Source organism: Sus scrofa, chromosome 1, assembly GCF_000003025.6.
Source record: "Sus scrofa isolate TJ Tabasco breed Duroc chromosome 1, Sscrofa11.1, whole genome shotgun sequence".
In the NCBI taxonomy this organism is placed as follows: Eukaryota; Metazoa; Chordata; class Mammalia; order Artiodactyla; family Suidae; genus Sus; species Sus scrofa.
Genome location: NC_010443.5, coordinates 72,308,562 through 72,335,816, shown reverse-complemented (window position 1 = coordinate 72,335,816; position 27,255 = coordinate 72,308,562). Strand labels below are relative to the sequence as shown.

Below are 27,255 nucleotides of genomic sequence, written 5' to 3'. Positions count from 1 at the left end.
CACAAAGTCAAAAGAGTCCAACCGAAGCGAACAAATCTTCCCCTCCTTACTGGTTAACGCTTGAAATGCTTTCCTTACAGGGCAACTTTTATGACTCATCATTAAAGAAAAAACCTTACACCGCTATGAGAGACAAGAGATCAATACTGTCAGATCACTGTCAAGTGCAGTTGCCAGTGGAGGAGGGGAAACTAGAATCGTGACTGTGGGAATGGAGGCGGTGGGGCGGACACAGGCAGGAGAAAGGCAAATTGTGCTCAGAATTTGTTCTGGGGCCACCCTCACGGTATGACTGAGATGTTGCTCACTGGCCCTTCACTCAAGACACTAGACAAGCATTGGTAAAGCATGAACATTTATATTTAATTTACATTTTGACAATTTGCACATAAATAACAATGTAAACCAGTACGTAAACATAAGATAATTTGTTGTTCTAGCAAAGTAAAAAGCCAATAACTTTGGTCAGTTTTAACTTTGAGTAGAAGGAAAAAATAATAAAACCACTGCTGATTGTGGGCTCAACATTCACATGTAAGAGGCCTCAGAGGGAAAGTCAGATGATAAAGAGAATCAAGCAGTCTCAAGCCACTGGTCAGGTCTCGGTAAAAAATCCCCATGTAGGAGAAAGCTCAAAGGGAAAAGAGAACAAATGAGTGGTTGGGAATAGAAAGTATTTGGTGTCTCTGATGCTTTGGTTTACCTGCGATTAAGGACTGTTTTTGTCAAACACTGAGACATACAAAATTGTCAGTTTCATCAAAGGAACAGATCAGTAAGGCTCTTGGTGTTCCCTGGATTACCCTCAATCTGCAGGATTCTCTTCTGCAGGATCAGTTACTCAGAAAGGAGGGAGACAAACAACCAGAGGGAAAAGTTACAGTGGACAATATGATTTTTATTTCTGGGACTTGGGTTTGACCACATTGTCAGAATGTGGCCCCCACCCCAAAATTAAATAAAGCCATCTTGGATTGTCCTTTAATAGTAAAAAAGTGATGTCTCTCTTTCTCCCTGCTTGTTACTCGGTCTCCACCTTTGTTCCAAGGATTTAGGGTCTCTTACAAGAGAAGGGGGTGCCCAGGCTCACCAATGTGATTGCGAGGTCATTGAGTGCTAATTAAGCAAAGTCTTAGAAAGGTTTTTTTTTTTTTTTTTTTTTTTTGGCCGTTAGGAAAAAAAGTAGGATCTTTTACATGGTTTGGCTCACAATTGAAGTGGTTATAAATATATTATATATACACATGGAATAGTGGTATAAATAGATTTATAAATATACATCGTTCTCCCCTACACCTTGAATGCCGACAAGTCATCTTGGGCTTAGCAGAGGAGACAGAATGGCATGCATTCTAGCTTTCTGGCGCACACTAGCTTTCTCCTCTGGTAGCAAATTAGAGAAGCCATCACTTCCTCCACTACTGGACACACTCAATGAGGTAATTGTTGTTGCAACTTTGCAATGCCCTTTCTTCTTCAATTAAGTTAACCATAAAATGTAAAAACACAAATACTGAGGAAAGTCTGAGTTGTACAGAAAAAAAATACAATTGATGTGTCGGGGATAGGAATGTTCATTACCCGCTTTGACCCTAAGACAATGAGAATACCCGTTTTCCGGTTTGGGGCTTTTTTTTTTTTTTAAAAAGGGTGGCCTGAGCCTGACTAACTCCAATCCTTCCTGGTAGAGCACCATGTTTGTGCCATTGTGACATAACAACAAAAAAGACCAACAAAAAAAACACCCAGACTCATGTCATGCCCCAAGACCTCACACATACAAAACTACCTGTGCTTTTGGAATGTTTTGCAGTGGTTTTAAATGTGGTATTTTGTCTTCTTCACATTTTCAGATAAAGCTCTGGGATGTAAAAGTTTCCTGGCCACTCTGAATGGTCACATGACTTTGGGGTGGGGTGACCCTGATTGTTTTTTTTGGAGGGAGACAGATTGGCAAAGCGTTCTTGTCACCTTTCTGGTAAATCTGTGGCTGGGGTGTGTGGGGGGGGAATCTGAGCTATCTACAGAAACATACAAGATTCTCTTTCATTTCTTCTACTGAAGTTATTACTGGATAGTTCTGCACACATACCCCCCAAGTTATACAATGCTGTTCAAATGATACAATCCTATGAATGAACACATCAACTGCCTAACTTTGGCAATACCAAAACTTCATTTCCAAACCATTATTATAGAGGGAGGTTGACTGAAGTAATGTTTGTTTACTAGAACTTAGGTACTTAAAACAGATGTGCAGAAATTATCTACAAAGAATGGCCACCAGACAAAAATACAACATTTAACTCAAATTACAAGGAATTCTTCCAGTCATTGTAAACTTTTTTTTAATTATTGCTTTTTGAATGATAAATTGTATAATAAATTATGAAGGATTATCATTGAAAAAATAATTATGGCTAGGCAATAGTCTTAGCAATGGGAAGGCTATGCAAACATATCCACACAAATATTCAAAATACACAGGTTCAAATATATAGATGGGGTGTAAATAAGTATATATAATATGTATATATATATTGTCTTTGCCTCATTTATACCCTGAGATTTCAGTAACTTTGGGGCTCCTTCTTTAATTCCAGAGAGGTGAGGGGAAACCATGTGCCGTCAGGAGAGCTTTGCAGAACTGGAATTATGTACAAGCATTTGTTACAGCCACCCTGACTCGCCAAGTCATAAGTTAAGAAACAAGACAAAACACCTTTTGTTTTCTGAAAATCTTAAGGATCCATTGGTTCGACTGTTTCTTGTTTGACCTTTACAGGTCCTAGAGGTAGTGGGTTGCTGTGAGGCAACTTCAGGAGGGACGGGTCTGTTGACTCATAGAGGCTACACCCTGAGAGCAGTCCATTCCCCACGTTTCTTTGCAAAGACACTTTCAGGCCAGTTTCTTCTTTCTCTTTTCTGACCACGGCCAGAATTTCCTTTTCCACCACTGAAGTCACATCGATGTTGTCCTCCATGTCCTCCAGCCGGTCAGCATTGTCGCTGATGTCAAACTTCTCGATTTCTTCATTGATTCTGGTCAGGTCCTCCAGAGGCAGCCCAGTGGCCGGGGCCGCAGGACAGTGCCCCTTCAGATGGACCTTGAGGCTGCAGAGGTGGATGTAGCTCTTGTGGCAGTGGGCGCACTTGTGGGGCCGCTCCCGGGTGTGTAGGCGCTTGTGGAGTTTCAGGTGCACAAACTGGGTGAACTTGGCGGGGCACACCTTGCACTGGTAAGGTTTCTCTCCCGAGTGGAGTCGCAGGTGGGTCTTGAGATTGCTGGTGCTGCTAAATCGCTTGTGGCAAACCTACGGTGTGAGGAAGAGGGCAGAGAAGGGGGGCGGAGAGACCGGGAGATTAAGAGCTGCCAAGAGGAAGGGCAGGCTGCCAACCCACGCCCTGCAACCTGGGAGGGGAGAAAACTCACTGTGGCCCCGGCTGCTGTGGCGTTAAGCAAACAGGGCCATGTGGGCGCTGGGGGTGGTGCGTCCCTCCCCTACCGGTTTCCACCCACTGCAAGCTGGCTGTGTCATCCTCTGGGTGCATCAGCAGCCCGTGGAAGGCAGAATTCCTGGGCTGGTTTAAACCATGGGATATGGGAGGATGGGAGGACGACTCCTAAGACCCTATCTACAAAGGTCCAACGTTCTACCCAGAAAACCCTGCCCACCTGGCATTCATGTGGCTTCTCTCCCGTGTGTACCAGGTAGTGTTTCTGCAGGTGGGCGAGCTGCGTGAAACCCTTGTTGCAAGTCTGGCATTTGAAAGGCCGTTCTCCACTGTGCACCCGGAGGTGGACCTGGGAAGAAGCCACATGCGTTAGCTCTGCTCTCCCTCGGCCGGCCACTGTGAGGCCGAAAACTCCCTCCCGCTCAGGAACTGGGGCGTTTATGATGCAAACCTCTAAAGAGAAAAAGCATCACTATGAAGTTAAAACAAATGGAACCTCACGTGATTTTCAGAACAGAAGCAGGACCTTGAAACCGATCTAACGCAAACCCTGCGGTTTAACTGTGCAGAAGACACTCTGGGGAGGGGACTTGTCTCAAGGCGCACAGCAGAGTGGCAGAAGCAAAAGCAAACCCGCCTCGCACTGTGAAAGTCGCCATTTATAACCCGTGGGGAGGCGAACCAGATCCCAATGCGCCTTGTGCCCCCGCAGGGCCTACCTTCAGATTTGAGAGCTGGCCAAAGGTCTTGGCACAGACGTTGCACTCATACTTGATCTTGCCGTTCTGCTTCTTCAGCGGGTAGGGGAGCGTCTTGTAGCCGGTCATGTTCCTTTTGTTCTTGATGAGATTCACGGCCTCGTCGTTGCCGCCGCCGGGAGCGGCCGCGGCCGCTGAGGTAGCTTTGGGCTGCACCACGTGTTCGGCCGTGGCCGCGGTGCCGGCCGTCGGGGACCCGCTGGTGGGGCTGCAGGCCTTGTCCTTCAGGCTGGCGGCCGCCCCGGGCAGGGAGAAGGCGCTGTGCGACGGGGCGGGCACCAGCACTTCCCGGGGGTGCTCGGGCTGCAGCAGCCGGCGCGTCCCCTCCGACGGCAGCGAGCTGGGGAGGGAGGCGGGCGCCAGCATCGGGGGAGGCAGGCCGCCCCCTCCCAGGAGGCCGCCGTACACCGGGTACAGCCTGGGGAAGAGGCCGAAGTTGTTGAGGCCGTTGATGTTGCCCACGGCGCCCAGGCTGTTGCAGTTCATGCCGTAGGGCGGCAGCAGGAACTTGGGGTAGTGCGCGTTGTAGGACGGGATGAAGGCGGGCGGCAGGTGTGGTGCTGGCGCATAGCCGGGGTAGGAGCCCAGTCCTTCAGCGGCGCCGTACGGAGCGTTCAAGTAGGCGTAGGAGTCGCGGTGCTCCTGGGCGCCGGGCGCCAGCGGCGACACGGCGTTCCCTGGGCTGCTGTGCGGGCTGCAGCTCTGCAAGCTCCGGTCGGGGCTGCTGCGCGCCGAGGGGCTGGGCGGCGTGGAGGACGGGATGGGGGAGTGCGTGATGTAGGTGGGCCTCTCCATCCCGTAGGCCAGGGACGCCTTCACAAAGTCTTCCGGGAGAGGGGCCCGGATGGGGTACACCACCCGCGGGTAGAAGGGCATGTCGGGGCTCCCGTTTTTTCTGAAGTCGTCCGGGCCCTTTTCTGAAGTCAGGGGTGAAATGTTGGAGCGGTACAAGTCCTTTCCTTTGGGAGGGTGGGAGTCCAATTTCAGGATTTCTTTCACGCTGTATTCTCTCTTTGGGACGTTCCTGGGGCAAAGTTCATGTTTCTCGGTGCTCTGCTGCTTTGGATGGCTCTGGATTTGTGCTGAAATAAAGAAAGGGTGATTACTCAGAGGGAGACAGAAAATTGAAGCGACGTTGGCTCAATATGCTCGCTCCCCGAGCACACCCGAGCCACAGCTGCCCCGAGAGGGACACCTGGCTTCTCCACGCCCACTCATTCTGGAAGGCTCAAGCCACTCGCGTTCCTTCTCAGCAAAAGCGGGTCACTGGTGCGGGCATCGAGCAAGCAAATAGCACCGTTTGGATTTATTTTGTTTCCACTTGTAGAAACCTCATGATAGAAAAGTTCTGTTCCACCTAGACTAGGAGCGCCTCCATGAAAATGGGGTGGAAAAATACCACGTGTGTGGGGGGTGTCACTGGTTAATAGAAATCATTCTCATGTTCACGATTTACCTAAAGGAAATCAGCACACCCTGTGAACTAGATGTGAAAGATTAAGACTCATTTCAAGTAATAGGCAGTCATCAATTTTCATCTTGATTCTTGTTTAATTGAATTTGATAAAACCCTCTTCAAATTGCCTCTGCCGAACAGATTCACAACGTGATGTCACCCCTTCCACTCGATTTGCTGACAACACCAGAATTTCACTGAGGCCCTGGTCTAACCAGGCTCCCAGTAATGCTGTCCCCTGGAATCACAAGGCGTGACATAGCCATCTCTGCCAAACCACAACAGGCTCTTCCCGAGCCAGTCCAATTACTTAGAGCACCAAAGAAAACAGGCAGCTGAGATGAAAGCATTCATTCCAAAAGATGGCATGTTATTACTCTGTCAATAGACTGTTTAGGGACAGCAGCAATGAGAGGACAGTTCCAGGTAGTCCAGGCCATCGCCAGCCCTGCTCCATCCCAACACATGGAACAAACAATACTTCAGGAAAACACCAGCCAGAGCAGGGAAAACCAAAGGTAAAATACAGGCTGCTGACTTGGAAATCTGGCAGTTGGAGGGCAATGGCTCCAGCCTGAACACCTGCCCCAGGCGTAGGCGTTGGTTGAAGGCATCAGCCATTGGTGGGTGTAGATGCCACGAGGCAGGAGAGCTCCTGGCCTTGGCATTAGAGAGGACAGGCACCTCTGCGAAAGTATCAGTTTGTTGTCTTAAAAAAAAAAAAAAAAAAAAAAAAAAAAAGTCCCTGTCTGATTTAACCAAGAGAGAACTCCAGGCTCGATATCTGATAGGTCTCTAGAAGTGAACTCTGTGGAGCTCCAGAATCTGAGCTCTTCAAATCCATTCTCTGGCCTGACAAGCTTGAGGGATTCGATTCCAGTTTGAGAGTGTTATCTCTGCTGGCTGTTATCAGTTACTCCAGGGTGAGCCAGCAGCCCCAGAATAAACACAGCCCAGACACTATCAGGGAAGATGCTGATGGGGGCAGTGATGGAAGGCTTGTTGAGGGAGAGGGGTTTCTGAAGCCACTAAACCAAAATAAATATCCCCTTATCAGGCCAATATCAGTCTTTCAGTGAGGCTCAGCAGGCAGGAAGTTCAAATTGTCACTTTTGTTTTTTAAAGCTGAAATGGTAAAGGAAGAGAGACAACTCAGTTGGAAAACTGATAGGCAAGGCATCTCAGAAGCCGCAGGAGAGGATTCTGAGGTGAAAAAGAATGATTTGGAGGCATCCACATAAGCTCACACTTTAAAAAAAGATGTCCACCTAATAAAATAAACACATAGAAACTTCACCACCGTAACTTTCTGCCATTTTTATGTGGCAAATTACATCTAAGCCTCGTAATTTTTTTTTTTTACGGTGGCTTCACCACTCTCTTGGTTCGAAAATTTAATAAACGAAAGTCACAAGCAAAAAGTCTGTCTGTCCCTACCACCGTCCCTCCTATTTATTCTTACTAAGCACCTCAATAATCCAATTAATGAGCTGCAACAAAGCCAATGAATGAGCCAACAGACAAGAAATTTGGAATTGATAATATTCTATGCAAACTACCGAGCACAGTGTGCCTGGTGTACAGAAAATCCACCATAAATGTTGCTCTCTTATGCCTTCATAAAAATACATTTATTTCTAATTACAAAACCATATCCAGAAGGCAATGCCAGCCCCCCTCCGGTGTTCCAAGGTGGCGAGTATGGAGTCTATAGGAGGTTCATTTAAAAAAATCCTACCTCAGCAGCTGAGTAATCAGTGGAGCTGGTGTCATTTCTGACCCTCCCACTCAGCAGCAGCTTGAGTTAACATGAAAAAGAAAATCAAGATCTGTTTTTGTTCTTAAATCTTAAATGGCTGTAGGCGGACAGAGTCATTTCAAGAGTGAACGGCTTCTGAAGGCTCTGAATGGCTTAATTATGCCGACTCACATTTTCGATCTATAATAAGAACCCCCAAGACTACAAGAAAGAACCTAGAAGTTCTGCAGTAGGCAAAACAAAGTCTGTTTTCAACTGAAACTGAGAAAGCAGATTAACATTTAGAAGTCTATAATTTGGTCAACTGTTTTCTAGATGGGTTAGTTAGATAGATAGAAAAAAAAAAAAAACCAAAAAACTTGAGAGGGGTGGGAGTTGCACTTAAATCCTTCCGACTCCTTTTCTCTGGCTCTTTCAAAACGCCGATTTGTGATGCCGGCTCTTGTTTTTCTTCACCTCAGTTTTCTTCCAATCTCCTCAAAACTCTACCAAGTGAACCATCACTGCCACTTTATCTTATTTTTTGTTTTGTTTTTGTTTTTTTGGTTTTTAGGGCCGCACCCGTGGCATATGGAGGTTCCCAGGCTAGGGGTCCAATCAGAGCTGTAGCCTCTGGCCTACACCACAGCCACAGCAGCACCAGAGCCGAGCTGTGTCTGTGACCTACACCACAGCTCATGGCAATGCCAGATCCTTAACCCACTCACTGATCGAGGCCAGGGATCGAACCCGAAACCTCAAGGTTCCTGGTCAGATTCGTTTCTGCTGCGCCACAACAAGAACTCCCATCACTGCCATTTTAAAGCCTTCACAGAGGTTCTGACACAGGCTTCTATTGTGCTTGAAGCGTGGAAGCCGACACAACTCATGTGAAGACACAATCTACTTATTAGCCCTGATGAAATAGTGGAAATTTTCCTGATTGGTGTCTCACTCATCAGTTACCACACCTGAGACAAATGGTTTCACAATCAGCAGCAGGAATCTTGGCTGAACGGCACTGGTTATTGTTAACGCTCATTCTTTACTACGAATACTGGACAATGAATTGGTACCTGAAAAGGGTTAAGTCACCATTTAGAAAAAATTCTGCATAAATACAAAGGGATATTCGAGGGGACAAAGGTACTTTCTGGCATACACAAAAGTTGCTTCTGGACACAGAGAATAAGCCTCTGAACCTTAAAAATGCCATGCAGAGCCTTTCCTTGGGGAATTAAGCTGCAAGGCCTTTAAAGCCTTATTTCGCTTGGCAGGAGGTGAGGGACATATGTGACAACACTTCTTCGTGGTTGGAGCAAAGTCACCAGGGTGGATCATCTCAAATGGAGTTAGCGTTCTAAAAAAAAAAAAAAGTCTTTCTCCAAATCCACGAATGACTAAGCCCCAGGAATGCGAGAAGGCCCCTGAGAGGAAGTGAATGGCTACGGAGACAGTCAGGAGGAGGCAGCCCGTCGGCCTGGGAGATGTCCTACTTGAATATGAGTTGCCTTTTACCACCAGGCCCCTGGGCCTGGTACCTACAGATGGTGAAGTAGCTGCAGGGCTCCTGGGATGCTTGGCACTAGTGATATGATGGCGACTCGGGCGACTGAAGAGAGAGGAGGGAAAAGAAACCGCCACCATTGGCCAGCACCTGCTTACATCCACCATGCTCATGTTGGACGCCAGTTTGTTTCCAAACATGCCAAGACTTCTTCCTGAAGCTCAAGAGTGCACTAAGCTTGAGTGTGTAAGGACACCAAGACAAATTTAAAGATGACCGTATGGTGGAGGTCCTTAAGCTTTTATAGCCCCAGCTTTTTGGACAACTACAAATATACTGGCAATCAGAGGGGGAGCTGGTGATGACCATATCGACGATTGATGAATTTGGGTAAAGGGTCTCGGAATTGTTTGTACTGTTCGTGCAACTTCTCCTTAAGTTGGAAATGCGATCAAAACAAAAGCTTACTGGGAGTTCCCGCCGTGGTGCAGTGGGTTAAGAATCCAACTGTGGCATCTTAAGTCGCTGTGGAGATGTGGGTTTGATACCTGGCCTGGTGCAGTGGTTTAAAAGATCTGGCATGTTTGCAGCTGTGGCTTGGATTCAATCCCTGGCCCAGGAACTTCCATATGCCTCAGGTGAGGCCATAAAAAAACAAAGAAAAAAAAAAAATCCTGCCCCAAACAAAAGGTTACCAAAATTTCAGCATTTAGAATGTGAAAACTTTTAAACCAAAAGAAGTTAATTTTATTTTACTTTATCTTATTTTGTCTTTTTAGGGTCATACCCGAGACATATGGAGGTTCCTGGGCTAGGGGTCGAATCAGAGCAGCAGCTGCTGGCCTACACCACAGCCTCAGCAACGTGGGGTCTGAGCCACATCTGAGACCTACACCACAGCTCACGGCAGTGGCAGATCCTGAGTGGGGCCAAGGATCAAACCCTTGTCCTCATGGGTACTATCGAGTTCATTAACCGCTGAGCCACAATGGGAACTCCCCCAAAAAGAGCTAATTTTAAAAACTGCCTTAAAACTCAGCAGTTAGAGGACACACCATCATAGTTACAACAGGTTGGAATTTTATGGTAAATCTTCAACCATTCTTAGAGATCACTTGAGAATGAGTAAAATGAAGTAGCCCCCTGCAGAGAGGTCATGACAGGAACTTCAACCAAATAAAAAAGTAAAAGCTTATATACCTAAGGAACTGAGAATTTGTTCAGATAAAGTGATAGGTGGTTACTGTAATGCTGATCAGGAGGTCAGATAATTAGGTTTTTACCATAAGGAAGGAAGCTAAGCTATAAAGGCTTTATAGTTATCAGTTATCCATTTTGAATAAGATTTGAAAAATTATAGCCCTGAGTTTTTCTAGAAACAACCTCTTACAAGGTTTCACATCACACCAGAACTTGATAACCAAATATGCATCTCTACAATATTTCAATGTGCATTTTAGGCACTGAAAAAAATTACGACACACCAGGAGCTGTACTTTGCTTTTTTGGCATGTCAGGACCAGTCTCTAATATCCTGTAATCCTATCTGCCCCCTTTTGGAGAGATTAGCACTGGACATAGATTTCTTCCTGTAACTTTTGGAGCTGAACACCCAAAGTTGCTCTCAGTAGTTTTTAAATGATCAAACTTCATTCTAAGGAATAGAGACTTAAAAAAAAAAAAAAAAGTTTTCCTCTTCCCAGTCCCTGGTTTAAGCCACCTACTTGGCCCAACAGAGAAAACCATGTAATTAAACAACGTGTCATTAGCACAAAGGGGCAGAACTGACATTACTGGCATTTTTAATTTTTTTGTTCTGTAATCCACTTACTGTCATTCATCATTGTCAGCTCTCCAGGATAAGGGTAGTGGAGCCTTTCCGCAAAGTCCCGACAATACCACACAAGAAGCTCCTGGTTGGCAGGAATGGGCTTAATGGTGTAGAAGTAGATGTTCATGCCGTTCTGACAGGCGGCCAGGTTCTGCTCCCGGGCAGAGTGTGCTGGGTTCACGTAGCGCAGCCAGTTGCTCTTCTCCTCATTAAAGCCGTCGATGAAGTGGTGAAGCTCCCCTCTGGAATAGATCTGCCCAAAAGAGAACAAGACACACTGGAAAAGAAAGCCCCGAAGCAATGGAAAGCTTTCCCCGGCACCTCAGAAAGGTACCGCCCGAGTGGGCTTTCTGGTCCCTGACAGCCTCACTTGAAAAGGAAATCAGTTTAGCCGGAGTCCTCTTGAATCAGCAGAAATAAGGGCGGAAACAGGGAAGACACCCGTTTGTCAGTTACCTTTTCCATTTCAGTTTTAGTGTCTTTTCATGTTGGGGGCGTGGGGGGGGAGAATGAAACAAAATGTCGTTTAAAGAGCTCCCTTCAGAAGGATTAAACCACCACCTAGTACTATTTCTGCTACTGCGCAGTGAATGGCTCACAGGCGATGCCACTAACTTGAGTTCCGATTATGCTGACTTTTAATGCTTTGAGTCACTGGGTATTGGACCAGCCTGACTGAGTACGTCAAACTGAGTCTCTCAACGTTTTCTATGGCCTCTGTACTTGCCCGTTTCCTACACCCCCGCCTGCCCGAGCAAGGCTAAAACTATGCAAACATCCTCCACCCCCAAGCCTCCAAGTCCAGCAGTGACACTTGTTCATCTGAATACTTGGAACCTTGCCTTTTTGTGGAAACACTGGGTGGGGCCAAGGTGAACTTCACCTGCCACAACAAAACGAACACCGGGACAGAAGCCAAAAGTTGACAGTCTACTGAGAAGTCACTTTTCCTCTTGATAAACAGCTTTGGCCTTGAGCTTTCTTTCAAAGCCAAAGGAGAGGAGAGGAGGTTGGCTAAGACACCACTCACAGAGCCACAGGCCTGGGGTGTTTGGAAAAAGAACTGGAAGCAACCAGCTTATTCTTTCAAGACAGCAACCAAAATGAAGAATTTGGTTTGCCCTAGAGTAAGAGTAATTCTGGTTAACAGATGCCCTCAGGCCACTCGGTGAAAAGGCAGAGGGAATAGGAGAAATGAACATCTACATTCTTCCTGAGCCGGCTTTATAAACAAACTCCTTATCCTTCCACAGAAAAGCTTCTCTTTCCCTCCGTTTAAGATGTACCCACCTTGTCTTCAGACTTAAGAAAGCTCCCTGCATCTACACACTCAGTACCTGCTTAGCTGCAACTTGGGGGCTCCAAGCCGGTGGGCAGGGCTCATAGCAGAAGTTTGGCTCTAACCAGACAGCAGGTGATGGCTTTGTCCTTAGTCACCTACTGATTATGTTCGTGTATAAATTCTTTCTGCATTTCGCGTCAGCGTTATCAGAGACAAAAAGGAACTCTGTCCCTTTAACACGGGCAGTAAACACCAGAATCACTTTCTTTTAAGAGTAACTTCCTGTAAATTGTGAAGGGGGAAATACATGTGGCTTCATCAAAGCAGCTTGTGAGAGCTTTTGCGGTGTGTTTTGTTAAGAGAAAATGGAACAAGGCTGGGTGAATTCTGCTATCAAGAGGGGTTTTCAAGTTTGTTTACTCTGATGTGCAAACTTCCAGGAACATGGGGTTCCATCGCTCTGCACTTCGCTGGGCGGAAACTGCTTTCTAAAGCTACGGCTGTGTTGATTCCAGTCAGCCTTCCACGGACTACAATTTACTGTATCCTCATTTAAAAACAGAAATGTCGATGCCATGAAGTCACACACGCACACACACACACACCCACAAGAAAATAAAGTAATGATACGTCAGGTGGATGCCGCTCCCTCTCACCCTCACAGCATTTCCATATATTATCAAGAAGATTAAAAACGTGCTGACTCATTGCACAGTTACAAGAAATGTCACTGGTTTCTCAACTTGAACATCCCTAATCTTCTTTGACTGTGTAATTTGCATGAAACTTTTTCTTTCCCCACAACAGATGTTCATATTCCTGCCAGCAAAATCAGGATGCTTTGAACAAGCAGTGGGAAGTTATCTCCCTAGAATATCCTTTGCACGTGAAAGAAAGACCTGCTTCAAAGAAATCCTCCCAAGGAAAGCACTTCAGTTGCTCAGAGTCAATCTTCCATGAACCAGAGAACTGGGACAGAGATAGGAGGTTTGTAAGTATTTCTTGTCTTTTTTCAAAAGAATCACGCATTAAAGAGACTTGGGCTGGATTGTCTTAATTCTGACCTTCCACTCCCAAGAATTACACATCACGATAGCTCACTTCTGAGAAGACCTTACTGGCAAGAAAGGTGAAAATGCACTCCCATTTTGCCAGGTATCAAATATTCAGGTATTAAATATACTTTAAGCATGAGTAATTATTAAATAAAATTTGTGAGCACACAATTCTTAGTGGACAATTCTCAGTTTGGGAAATACTAAAGTATTTCTAAAAACACACAACTTCCTGGATTAAAAAAAAAATTGTGTTCCTTAGGAACAGTTTCTGAATGATCCCCAAATATGTCTCTTATAAAGATACTTGTCCTAAAGATATAAGCGTTCTAGGTAAATACTGACCAGAGTAAGTGTAATGCAATTTTTGTTGTCACCATGTACATGTTCCTTAAAAGAATTTAAATAATGGTTTCCCAGTAATTATGTACATGTTATGCAAATATATATTTTGGGAGTTCCATTGTGGCTCAGCAGTAACAAACCCGATTAGTATCCATGACCATGCAGGTTCAATCCCTGGCCTTGCTCAGTGGGTCTGGGATTCATCATTGCTATGAGCTGCTAGAGGTTGCAGATGAAGCTCAGATCTGGCCTTGCTGTGGTGTAGGCTGGCAGCTGCAGCTCCGATTTGACCCCTAGCCTGGGAACTTCCATATGCCCTGGGTACAGCCCTAAAAAGAAAAAAAAAAAAAAAACAATGCTTTTAAATTTAGTAAAGGAAGTTCCTGTCATGGAGCAGTGGAAATGAATCTGACTAGGAACCATGAGGTTGCGGGTTTGATCCCTTGGCCTTGCTCAGTGGGTTAAGGAACCGGCATTGCCCTGAGCTGTGGTGTAGGTCACAGACACGGGGCTCGGATCCCGAATTGCTGTGGCTGTGGTGTAGGTCGGCGGCTAAAGCTCTGATTGGACCCCCTAGCCTGGGAACCTCCATATGCCATGGGTGTGGCCCTGAAAAGACAAAAAAAAAAAAACCAAAATAGATAAATAAATATATTTAGTGAAGGTATCTTTATTTTCTGAGAAAACAGAGTGTCCCAGAGAGCTCTCTGGGAAAAGGGAAAGCAGTTCGAGTTTTTCTCTTTTCATCTTAATCCAAGGTCTTTTACTCAAAGATTCTATCTATTTAGTTCATCTGTGAGGTCATTTCTAACTGTGATCTTCTAAAGGGAACTATACTGGTGGACTCTGACGGGATGTTAAAGGAAAGTTCATCATCTTGAATGACTGTAAGCATTTTCCTTATGCTATGGGAGTAACCAACATACTGTCAAATCCAATAGGTTTATGGTACAGATGCATTTAAACAGGACTAGTCATGCGGTCCATCTCCATTCCCCGCGCACCCATCCTTCCTTCATGGCATTTATTTTCCAGGTAATCCAGTTATGATGACTCTTCCATTCAATTAAAGTTAAGTCAGCAAGAAATCAAGAAGGGGTGATATCTAAGGCTTTGGTGACTCATTACTACTTCCTTGCACAAAAATGCAAATGAACTTAGCCTTGAAGCAAGCAGCAAACTGTTTCCTTTCATCACAAAGGCTCTAATGAATTGCAAAAATTAAGATTCACACAGAGACCATATCTCCATCCCTGTGTTTTCCCTGAAAACGGGGCTGTGTTTTCCAAGCCAAACATTTAACCAGTTTCATCATGCTTTGCTTAGAAAATTCCGTGTCCGTGGAGACCCTGAATACTTGTGGTGAGCCCCAGGACAGGTTGAAAAAGGAAGTGACCCAGCAATTTTAGTTTCATTTTTTCCCCTTAATAGTTACTGAGTCTGGAAAAATTTCCCTACTTACCCGCCAAAAATATTTCCTGTTGGCGTTCTTGGGAACTGTGTCGTTGGTGTAGATTTCACCTATTAGAGGTCCAAAACGTGTTCCCTTTGGTATGTATTCTTTACTCACCACTCCAATAACCTAAAGGGGGTAAAAGATAAGAAACAATGACTTCAACGGTAAAATGGTAATTGATCCTTTCATCTGAATGAATTGAACTGTCACATGGTAATACAACCAACAATGACAAAACTGTACTATGGAGAGCAGACATTAATGGTGCTTATATAATTAGCAACGAGCTTAATTTGGGGGAAAACCATCTTTTAAACTCTTAGATCATAAGCAAATACTGGACCAAGTATACATAGTCAAATTCTCCCGTGACTAAGGGTCCTTTATTTTTACTAATACTGTTTATGCTAGAAGAAAAGACAGGGTAATCATTCTATTTTAGAACGAGATTCAGACACTGCAGAATTAGATAATGAAGGTTAGACGGTTTCAGCGTTTTCCTAGTTTCCTATTTCTTCTCCCCCAAACCATAAACACAGTGTGTTGAAGGGGAATAGAAGAGTTTTAACCTCAGAAACCAAAATAATGTTCCTTGGTTGTTCCACAAAGGCCTAAAGAACCAGAAACAAAACATATTCTATTTTTTTTTTCATTCCAGATGAGGTTTTTTTTTTTTTCTTTTTTCTTTTTTCTTCTTCTTAACTTGTAAGTTCTCTTTAATAGAAGAACGTTCTTCCAAGTAACTTTGTTCTTCTCTAGCATCTTCTTCTGAACAGTGGTCAAAAGTCTTCCTTTGAAATGGAATTTATACCGAGGAGAGCTGTGGGTTCTAAGATCTGAGGAAATGACCTTCTCAGACTGGATGCATCACAACGTTTTGACTTTATAGGGCCTTGCTAAAGAAACAGGTTAACTATACCAGTTCCTCCTTGATCGTAAATTTCTTAAGTGGGGGAGGGGTGCAAAAAAAAATCACCAACCACGGATCAGGAAGCAATTCATCACTATTCAAAAGAACTGCTCTGTAATAGTCCCTTACAACATTTTGCAGTTCTTTTTCTTTTGGTTTTCATTTGCTCACTTTCCCATTTTTATTTTCTTTTTCCAAAACAGCTTACCAATCACTTACTGAATACCTTGCTGAAATGGGCCAAGAGGGGAAAGAAAACGTAAGACCGATTTCCAACTTTTATTATCCCCAGTGGCTCCTTTACATTTCTGCACCCGAAACGGTCAGCCCGAACACAGGAATCAATAAATGTTCACTGTGGAATCTAAGACTTTTGTTACGACATACACCAATACCTCATTAAATCTCCTCCAGAATTTAGGCCTCCATTTAAATGGATATAGAATAAGCACACCTACATGGTTGTGATGGACCAGTCTTTCTCAGATATGTGACTTATCAGCCAATGATTTTTTAAAATTAATATCTAATATAGAAGCCAATGGACCATACTCAGACTGGAAAGACAAAAAAAAAAAAAAAAAAAAAAAAAAAGTAAGAAAATTTCCTATAGCTAACACAAGCTGAAACAAGGTTGGTGAGCTAGAATGTTATTTTTGGTCCTTTATGAATTTCTGGCAGAGAGCTGAAAAAAGCAGATGTTCACTTCATCCTCCTCCTCTGCCTCATTTACATCTATCTGCCCTTTCATAACAGTTCATCGTTATTGGTATATGTTGGCAGTGGGGGACGGGAGTATTTGAGAACAGTTTTGAGATAAAAATACAGACTGAAGCTTAAGTAGACCTATTTACTCAAAGGCTCATTGTTTATGATATATTATTGAACCAAATTAATTGGAAGAATTCAGGGAATCAGCTTCCATGACACATAAATCATCTAGCATTCCTATCTGAGTGGTTATTCCATAATATTAAAACGCCAAACAGGGAAAACAAATAATGTCATTTGTTGGTGAGCCAATAATTAGCAGTTGATATTTTCAACATATCCACTTTAAAGCAGTCATTTTAAGAAAGGTACTCAACTGGTTCATCAACTTTGTTTTAAATTATAGTCTCTGGCAGACAGTGTCTTGGGAGTCAGAGCTTGATTACCCACAAGCAGCATTACATTGAGGTCAGGGTTTTTCTTCTGAATTGCCATTCTTTTAACCATGGGCCTTGTGGTATTCAGCTATCAATCTTACACTAAGAAAACACACACCCTTTTCTTATGATCCAAAAGAAGTCACCGAGCATCGTGTTCCTACAAAGGAGTTTGTAGAAGACATAAGCTACCCAACGGCCTTTGAGCACAGCTACAGGCAAGTCACTGAGGAAGCTGTAAGGTGGCACTTGAAGTAGCTCTTGCCATCTGAAACCTTACGCATGCAACTCAGTGGGCAAAACAGGAGAACAATGAAAAAGAGGAACGTCGGTCAAGGAAGAGGAAAGGGAGGTCTATGAAAATCCTCAATCCCAAACAAATAAAAAGAGCCTCAATATTAGATTATCTTTGCAAGTGGGAAAGAGCCCTAATATTTTAAGTTCTGTGATGCACTGGGCATGGGCCACAGATCAGCTCACACCTATAGGTGAACAGAGACACCAAACCATAGAATTGAGGTCAGAAGGAAGTGTGTAGCTTATATACCACCTCGAACTCTTCCCAGTCCAGCATCATAACACATGATCAACACCTTCATCTCTACCTCTGTCTCTGTCTGAGACGTCATTCAAAGAGGATCTAAGAGCTGCAACTCTAAGATTCCAATTTTAAGATTCCAGTGCTCAGCTAGGTAACTGGAGCAGGGATAGGAACCAGGACAGTTTTTAATGGGAAGTGGGAGACCAAGTCATACTTCTCTCTCTGGCCCTGGCAAGATCCGGATGTGAATCTTGGCCAAGAACGTTCTATCTTTGGAGCCAGCACATAAAACACGGGAACCTGGTGTGTGCCATGAATTTCCCACGGCTAAAAAGACTAATTGAGAAAGGGTTCACCTAGCTCAGGAAGGAAATGTTGCTGGAACTGACCAGGGTCCTAAAGCATCACTGCTGGGGACTGGCTGCTATGTGTCATCCCAAAACTGGAGGGCGCCGGCCTCAACACTTCCCTGCCCTGCCTGCCCGCTCAGGGCAGACCACTTCACCACGTGGGCAAACCTGTCTGCCTGTGACCTCAGTTACACAACACACCCTGATGTCTGCGGCTTGCAGACAAAAAACAGGGCTTGTTTTCCATTTTACAAAATGAAGGTGGAGTTCCCATCGTGGCTCAGCGGAAAGGAATCTGACTAGCATCCATGAGGATGCAGGTTCGATCCCTGGCCTCACTCAGTGGGTTAAGGATCCGGCATTGGCATGAGCTGTGGTGTAGGTTGCAGAAGTGGCTTGGATCTCACGTTGCTGTGGCTGTGCTATAGGCGGGCAGTTGTAGCTCTGATTAGACCCCTAGCCTGAGAACTTCCATGTTTCGCCCTCAAAAGACAAAAAACAAACAAACAAAATGAAGGTGTCACAACTTAGTATGGGTGGAGTGGGGGTGCTGAATGAAAGTCTGATAGCAAGGCAAATGAAATTTTTTTAAAAAGCAAATTCCCTCTTTAGGCATATAAGCTTAGAGATGCATGGCAATGAGTTTTAAGTAGAAACATCATTCAGGTCTAAATCTGGTATAAGCATCCTCACCCCAAATTATATCAAAATCATTGTAATTGCTAGCTCTTTCTTCCCCTCCCCCTCCACGAAAATGACTCATTCAATTAAAATTCTATTTTGAATACCAGGATATTTGCATAGAGATGACTACACCTCTGCAGTGGACCAAGACTTCAGCCTGTACTTCACCCCATTTTTTTTAAAGGGGTGAAGTAGATAGAGATATTTTTGGAAGCTTTCCTTCTTAGTTATCTTTATTTTAAAGGCAATGTGGCTATGCCTCGGTCCATGGTCTCCCCAGTAAAAGGCAGAATGAAAGGGAGTTGCATGGTTTGGTGAGATACTTTTTACACATGGCCTTAGTTAATAATGGACTTCAATCAACATGGATAAGCATCACCTGATGCCTATTGCCACACAATTCTGGGAGGTCAGACGCAGAGCCACAGAGTCTCTTCAATGCAAACACCCTCAGTACAGACGTACCGCGCCTAGAACCTGAGTGTTGATATCTTTCTGTATTCAAGTTTTCACAGAAGATTATTTCAGGAGGACAAGGGGAAAATCCCCCTAAAAGAATAGCCCAGCAGTTTAAAAAGTTTTAAAAGTTTTTTGAATAGTAGGTCTATATTTGGTTTGAGTTCTGGAAATAGGAAGTAAGAACGGCCTCATTAAAGGTGCGGAATGATTCTAAACCAAATCTAAAAATGAGGGTCAAGATCAGAAATATGGTTTGTATGTTTTGTTTTTAAACCAAAAAAAAAGGTGCTGACACATAGCACAAATTCATAATGAAAAATGGTTTTGTTAAAAAAAAAATCCCCAGGATGTCAGCACAACAGCACACGGTGTAACATCTTCTGCTACTTAAATGAAAACATTTAAAGCAGGGCAAGATAAATCAGTCAGATAAAAACTACACGTACAAAGGCTTTTTTTCCTCTTTCCACAGCTCGTGGGTCTGAAGGAACCAACTGCATAACAACAATGTAAACATTTCATCCATCCTGAAGGTGTCTGTTCTAGAACGGGTTTGCCACTATCACATTCTCAATGGCTTAATTCCACGGTTCTTTCGCCACCTCAAGGGAGCTGTCCGTTGCCAAAGTGCAAAAAGGAAGGAGGGGAAAACCAAAAAAAAAAAAAAAAATAGGTACACATTCCAGAGAGAGCCTCGGAGACGATTACATTTAAGTTGGTTTCCTGGTTGCTTGTATGATGAGGGACAAAAGATGTACTGCTCCCTCTTCAAGCATTTCCTAGTAGAGGAAAATGGAATAAGAGAATCCTGATCCCTTATTAGGTGGGTTTGGAAGGAACCTCCTTAGGAACACAGGCCCTATATGCTTTTTGGGAATTGAATGCACTGAAACAGGGAGCTCCACATTCAGAGAAAAAATACCAAACAAGCTTAATAAAGGATCGGGCTGAGATATGCTAAGACAATAAATAAAACCACAGTGACACCAAGAGGGGCCAGTGTAGCACAATCAAGAAGCTCGGTTGGGGAAGTCTGAAGAACTTTGCTCTAGCTCTAACTATACACCTTAAGTGACTATCTTTCTGAACCTTGGACTAATGCTCTAAGGGCGTCATTCTATTTAGCTTTGATTTTTAAGTAGAATGATGAAAAGTGAAAGACTTAAGAGCTGAACTGAGGGTAAGAACACTGCAGAACTAAAAGGCAAGGGTGACCCACAGAATGGAGGCCTTTATTTCAATTCCAAGGGGTTGGACAGGGCAACAGAGCACAAATGAAACCTATGAACATACCAATATTTGGTCAAACTTGATATTCCGGGGGGCGGGGGGGGGGAATGCTACACCTTTTAAAGCCATAGGCACAGCCAAATTTTAAATACTCAAAGCACACAGTGACTCCACAGGCCACATATTAAGAGCCTTTCTATGCAGAAGAGTGTTACTTTCAGAAAGAGGTGTAATTAAGGCCAATCTCTGGGGTGAAAAAAAAAATTTTTTTTTTTTTAGCTGTGCTGGGCTCATATGGAAGTTCCCGGCCTGGGATTGAACCCGTACCAGTTTTGACCAGCTGCGGCAGCACTAGAAAGACCCTTAACCCGCTGAGCCACAAGGAAACTTCCTGGGGTGAAAATTTTGGTAATGTCCAACTACAATTTAAATTTTGCTTTTTGTGAAATCAGCCTCCTTTCTCCCAGCAGGAAAAAAGAAAAAAAAAATAATAAAGAAAAAGAAAGAAAGGTTGCGCTTTAATGAAACTCAAAGGAGAGTCGCTCAATTTAATTTTAGACAGCTGTGTCACCCCCGCACCAACAACACTGAACTCAGATGCACAAACAGGAAAGAGACAAAGTATTTCCCAAACAGGCTCTACACCCCTTCAAACGCTGTTCCTTAGAGAAGGAGGAAAGTGATGTGACTCAGTTGTAATAGTCCCAGTATCGCATTCTGGATTCCTACAGCAAATGATCCCCTTTCCACTCCTTTCTGAAGGCAGTGAGAACTGACAGTGACCTGCAGTGGGGGCGACGGTCTGGAAGGGTCCATTCCTTCCCCTAAGCCCGGCAGTCGACCAATGAGAGCAACTGCAGTAGCTGAATTCTCAAAACAAGAGGTGGTTCTGCAAGTTATTTCAACAGCTAAACATCACGCCTAGCTATAATCATTATATAAAAGGGTAAACACAAATCCTCTGCTTCATTCCAAGTTTGGGTTTTCAGCCCCTTTGAAACAACAAAGAGTGTACCCACTTCAGAGGCTAAGAAGGAATGGGCCTGCCAGCCCAGCCAGAGCAAAGGAGCTGTGCAGATAAACAGTGGTTAGCGCTGAAGTCATGCGGACAGAGGACACTTTTACACGAACCTCTTCTCCATTTATACCATCAGTTCATAAACACGTCAAGGTTTTGAGAATAATTTTAGAAACCCAGCTAATAAAGCCGGCTCGTTAAAAAAGAATAAAGCCATCTCATGACCAAAAGGAGACAAAGGAAACATGAAAAACATTTTTTTCCCCCCTACCAAAAAGTTTTCTCCCTCAAAAGCTATTGTACAATGAGAGGTCAAGGGCCGGTGAGTCCAGAGTGGCCAGATATTTTCTCCAAGTTGCTGACAATCTCACTCACCCCTTGCTGCCACTTAGCTCTTCCAGGACGTGTCAACTTGCCAAAAGATTTAACTGTTTACTAATAAGTATGGAACAGTGGCGGGCTGGAGAAAATGAGGAGGGGCCCACTGAGGGCAAGAGAAAGCAATGAAAGAAGTGAATTAAGTGATCAATTATTTACTGATACTTAAGAGTTTCTCCCAGGGATACCAGGCCTCAAGGGCAAGTAGGGAGATTTGGCTTCAGGTGCCAGTCTTCAGCAAGAAACCAGAAGCTTACCTCTTTGCTGTTGGTGGCATATTTGAAAAGCAGATTCCTTGGTAAGGATGCCTCTGCCTGAACCGAAATCCCTCCATCGACGCCAGAATCCCAGGGGTGGTCGTTCACAATGTATGTACACTTCTCCTCAAACTCAGCTTCTGTCCACAGAGTCATATCCGCGTCCTCCATGTCCATTTTCATGGTCCCCTCGGTCCCCACTGCCAACCCTGGAAACTTCACGGCACTGGAGCTACACTTGGGGGCAGCCTGGAAGAGAAGGGAAAGGCCTTTAATCCCCATTGTCCTGTGGCTCCTCCGATAGGCTATGACTAACACAGTCGTCTGAAGACTTTAAAAGCAGATACAGAGCGCTCGGTACAGTTGAGTAAGAGCCAAAAAGCTGTATAAAGAAGACTGCCTTGGAGAAGCAAGGTTTTAAGTGCTTCCCTTGGTTTAAAAAAAAAAAAAAAGTGGCAACCTCATTGGGGGAAATAGTTTAAAAAAAAAGAAAAAGAAAAGAACCACCTCTGAACAATTCCCAGCTTTACCTCTCAGGGCAGAAAAATGCTGTAGGCGCCCAGTCCTCTGTCCCTGGACGCCTGGGGTCATGGCCGCCAGACCCTCAGCGCTGTGGAAAAGCTGCCTCAGAAAAGTGTCACAAACAAGGAGAGGAAGAGGAAGGAGCTCTGTCTGCCTCTGAATGAAGCTAAAAATGGAAAGCGCGTGTGGTGCAGGAGCGGAACCCAGCCTGACTTTTCCAAATGGGGAAGACTGAACTTTCCCACCAGCTCCCAACGCAAAACAACTTTCAAAACAACTCCCCCCCCCAACCCCCTCTGCAGCGCGATCTCTTTCATCCTCTCACATGGAAGGCTGAAAAGGGTTGCATCCTGCCAGCATCACTGAGCTGCATCTTTTCAGAAACATTTGGACCATAGGAAAAGAGGGAGGAAAGATGGGGGGGAGGGGGGCGCGACAACTCCCCGCAGTTTCTTTTGACCGTGGGCATCTTGAAAAAGCAAAAAACCGAACACAAGACTGTTCAATAGAATTCCCTGGAGAGAATTCCTTTAGGAGTCCTCGGCTACAAATAGCACTTTCCATTTAAATCTGAAAGTGTACGAATTCCCAGAAGTCGCTGATGGGCTACAGTTTACTGTAACTAAAGTTATAACAAATACAGAAGACTGAGAAAGCGAGCTCTGCTTCCACTTGTAAATTGAGAAGGGTATTCCCGCAAATCCTCCTCACACGCAGGAAGAGTGCTTTCCAGAGAGAGAGAGAGAGAGAGAGAAGAGAGGTAAACACCGTCCGCAGTTTTCCCATACCAACGCGTTGGGGGAAAAGTCGGAACGAGGGTAGCATTTCCATGTAAGAGCGTGTCCTCGTTAGAATGTAAACATAACACTGTCGAAGTCCTTCAGGGTGGCTCTTACCTTCTAGTTCTTCCCTGAATATGATGCTCTTAAAAAAAAAAAAAAAAAAAAAAGTCGGATGCGAAGTTGTCTTTCCCTCCGTGACGATTTAAAAGTGCTCACGTCTATGTGGTTGCCACAGATATAGTCACGATGCCAAATAAATGTTAAAATAAAACAAAAAATTTAAATGAAGCCGACCCAAAATAGTCACTTCGTGTGACGGTGGGGTGGGCGGGAGCCACTACTGAAATTTCAATGAACTGACAATTATGCCTAGAACTGAAAGGGTTAATGATTCATAAGGAAAAAGTCTTATAAATGTTTGACAGCACCAAGTGCCCTAAAGCACAAGCATTTCTGGTGTCTACCGCGACTGCGTTAGCACGAAAAAAAAAAAAAGTTTTCGGATTTAAAAACAAGATCAAGTTCCTTACCAAGGTCGTACCCACACGTTTTTCCAAGCAAATATCCAACATCGGAGATAAGTGTTGCTCATCCCTACACAGTCCGCATGTGCTCCGCGTTCCCCTCCCCGCCGAGGGCTGTCGCGCACCGCCGCGGTGCCCTCTGCTCCGGCCGCCGGCGCCCGCGTCCCGGCTCCCGACGCGGACAGGTGCCGCGCTGCTCTGCCTCTCCGCAACACTGGAGGGCCGAGTGTCACGGCAGCACTTTCTGTCTGTTAACCCGGCCGGCGGCTCGGCCCTTTCCCCTCCCTGCTGCGGATTTCTGATTCACTCCTACCAGCTGCCTGAAGTGGGGGCGTGGCCACACCTGGACTCGGCCGCGCCGCGCCGCGCTCGGCCAGGGCTTTCCCCCAGCTCGCCAGCGCCTGCCGCTTCCTCTCTGCTCTGCGAATTTCAACATTGACTTGGAATCTTCTGACTTCCCTTTGAAGGCGCTTAACCTCAGCGTTAACTCGGGCCGCATTGTATTCTAAATACTCCAGACCGCCCTTCTTCCTGCTGCGGCTTTGGAAGGGGGCGCACATTCCTGAAATTCGGGGAAACCGAAAAATTACCTACAACTGTTGGCGTTGTTCCTCGGCGCAGATCCGGTTACAAAACACACGGAATTTACTTGAAGAGAGCACGTGAAAAGAGCAATTGTTTTTGCATTGACTGTAATAAAGATGGAGCTGTCTAGTCCTCAAGCTATTGCCTGTGAAATACCCATTTTCTCCTCCCCTACTTGTAAGCTTCCATTTCTCTTGCTAACTAAAAGCGCACTCAAATTTAGTAGAACTGACTTCCTTCTTTCAACTATTTAGGAAAGAGGGAAATAGGAAGAAGTTATAATCCTACATATTAAAATGTCTTTGCCTTTTCTCTCCTCCCCCAAACCCACAGGCAGACTTCCCAGGAGTGTGTGAGCAAAGTGTAGAGCGTTAATGTTTCCTAGTTAAAGGGAATGTGGAACTGATCACTGGCAAGTGGAAGGCAGACGGAGGCAGTAATTAGTGGGGCTCTTCGAAGGGAGCCCTGTCCCGCTCTTGCTCCAGCCCCAGTCAGTCCTCTGTTGAAGGAAGGACATCCTGTGATGATGGCATACAATGTCCTGTTTGTTTATTATTAAGAGCGTGGACCTTGCATTCCTGCTTCTCATTACAAAACAAACCAGATGCTTTACTTCCTTCAGTGGTCTTGTGCCTTCAGCAAGGAATCCTCTAATTCAGGGAAATGATGATGCAAGGGGTCCGTTTAGAGCAGACACCCCATTACAAGGACTGTCTGGAGCACTGCGACACAAGTCTCCCACTATTCCTGCTGCCCTTCTAAAAATTCTCTCTCCTTCAACCTTTGGCTGCCAGTGTCTTTACTAACAGTTTCAATACATGTGTGCACACACACCCAGTCCCAGCAGGCACACACACCCCCACATACACACCTAGTCCCAACCAATGATACCAACTTAGTCACACAATCAAGTGGACATGTGAGTATTTGTTTACAGGAAGAAACAAAACAAAGCAAAACAAAAGCCCAACTCAATCATAAAAAATGTCTGTTTACCTTTCAAATTTCTTTTCTCTTTTAAGAAGATTTCCTAGAATTTTTTTTGGGGGGGTTTAGACGGGAGGCAAAAGATTTTTTGCCAGGACATGGTGCTTGAGTCTAAAATCATTCCACAATCTCTGTAGTACTGAACAATTAAATTCCCACTAGGGGACATAAGTAACCCACACTCCCAGCTCACTGCCTGATGACCTGCGATTGCAATGTTATGCCAGAGGGGACGCTAGCACCCAGAGGAAACACGACTTTTAGGCGGCACACGTGCTGGGGGTATAAAACTGAATGAACAATTCCTTACAAGAGTTCTCAGAAAGCGCCAAGATGATAATTAAACAAGAGAAATCCAGCCTTCTCCAGAGGGTTTATTAACTGATGCTGAGTCAGCGCCCGCATGGACAAAAAAACAATGTAGTCATACTGAAGGCCGGCCTGCTGTTCAAACAGTCTCGCCTGCAGATGTTAAAGAGTATCTCACTTCCCTTTTAGAACCAAACTCTTGTCTTAGGCCATATACACCCCTGCAAGTGCTGGTGAGTCAACCGTGGTGGGGTAAAGGAATGGGCAAAAAGTTGCAAGGTTGAGGTGGGAAGAGGCTCCTTTAAGCCAAATATTTACTCTAATGACTGGAAGATGCCAGTGAATCAACTCACTGTTAATTAATATCAGCCTGCACTCACCTTCAGAGGTGGTGAAATGAGCTTGAGTCTAGGGAGGACGCAAACTTCAAATACCAGCGTGGGGCTTAGCAGGCAACCCTAAAATTAGTTCCAGGTGCTCCAGCTGAGCTGGACAAGGCCACGAGTGGAACTTGAAGGAAAGTCAAATTTGAGACCCAGTGTTGGACTATAAAACCCTTCAAATAATCCAAAGAAGCACCAAACCAAACCATTTTTTTACTGTCATTGTAGCAGTCAAGGGATATAATTTAATGTGATATAATTTAAAATGAAAGCTGCAAAAAAGGAAGAGGGAATAAAGGAAGGAAGCAGGCCCCTGTCGTAAGAAAACGCATGTTCATATAGTCCTATCTAGGTATAGTCCAGCACAAAAGTGCTTGGGGGTGAGGAGGGGAGGCAGAGAGGAGAAGGGGTGGCCCACCAAATGTCACTCACCCCTTCTAGAAGGCCCGATGAGCACCGCATTTAGGATGCTGGCAAGCAGGCAGACGTCAGCACTGGTACAGCTGTGCAGAGAGAGCTAGCTATCTAAGGCTGCCCCTGCCTAGAGTCTTTACATCTCAAAGTGTTTGCTTCTAAGTAATGCCTTGGTGTGTTTTTAGTCACTATATTATTTCCCTCCCTGTTAGAGCACCAAAAAAAAAAAAAAAAAAAAAAAGCCAACCTCAGTTACCTTTATTAATCAGCATTTCTCAGGCAGAGTTCTCTCCTTAAGAGTGTTCACAATGGCAGCAAATCATGAATGATCCAAACAGCTCGCCTCTCAGAAACCCCCATCTATTCCCTTTGATGGTGTCATCACAGCAGCTCGACAAGCCTATGATATTCAGCCTCAGCTACTGGGCCCGGCCCAGTCCTCTCTCGGTGGGCTGGGCGTTGCATTTGTAGGCTGCCAGATGAGTGTGGGCGAAGACTATTGTAGAAGGAAGGGAAGTTGAGCACCAAATCTGGAGACCTGGCTCCCCTTGGGAAAAAAACAACAACTCTCTTTTTTTTTTTTTTCCTAAGGAAAGTAAAAAATGGGATGAAATGGGCCTAAGATGAAACGTGTTTTCATTTTCTAATTCAACTCCTGCTCTACCCAAACAAGGTCAATGACAGAGTAACCACATCAAGAGGACACCCCCCCCACCCTCCCTTCCCCACTCCCTACCCACCCACTCACCCTCACCCCCCACACCCACTTCCCACTTCCTGTAAGTCAGGCATCTTCATGCTGGTAAACATTTGGGGACCAACTGCAAGCCAGAGCTCCAAAAGCGGGGCACGGTGGCTTTGAAGCCCTCCCACATGTCTCAAAGCCAGGC

General features: G+C 44.9%; 1 protein-coding gene across 8 annotated transcripts; it reads right to left on the bottom strand.

The window, feature by feature from the left end:
• PRDM1 (PR/SET domain 1) lies at nucleotides 343–26,721 on the bottom strand. Of its 8 annotated transcripts, none has more exons than XM_005659341.3 (7): nucleotides 26,622–26,721; nucleotides 21,860–22,108; nucleotides 14,891–15,010; nucleotides 10,747–10,999; nucleotides 4,176–5,296; nucleotides 3,677–3,805; nucleotides 343–3,314 (listed from the first exon to the last, which is right to left on the bottom strand). In XM_005659341.3, exons 2-7 carry the CDS (start codon nucleotides 22,040–22,042, stop codon nucleotides 2,742–2,744), a joined length of 2,379 nt encoding a protein of 792 aa, XP_005659398.1. In that variant the 5' UTR covers nucleotides 22,043–22,108; nucleotides 26,622–26,721; the 3' UTR covers nucleotides 343–2,741. The 8 variants fall into 8 exon arrangements, with proteins under 8 accessions (XP_005659398.1, XP_001925385.1, XP_020946106.1 ...); XM_001925350.4 differs by lacking the exon at nucleotides 26,622–26,721 and adding an exon at nucleotides 23,694–24,675; XM_021090447.1 differs by lacking the exon at nucleotides 26,622–26,721 and adding an exon at nucleotides 23,278–23,677.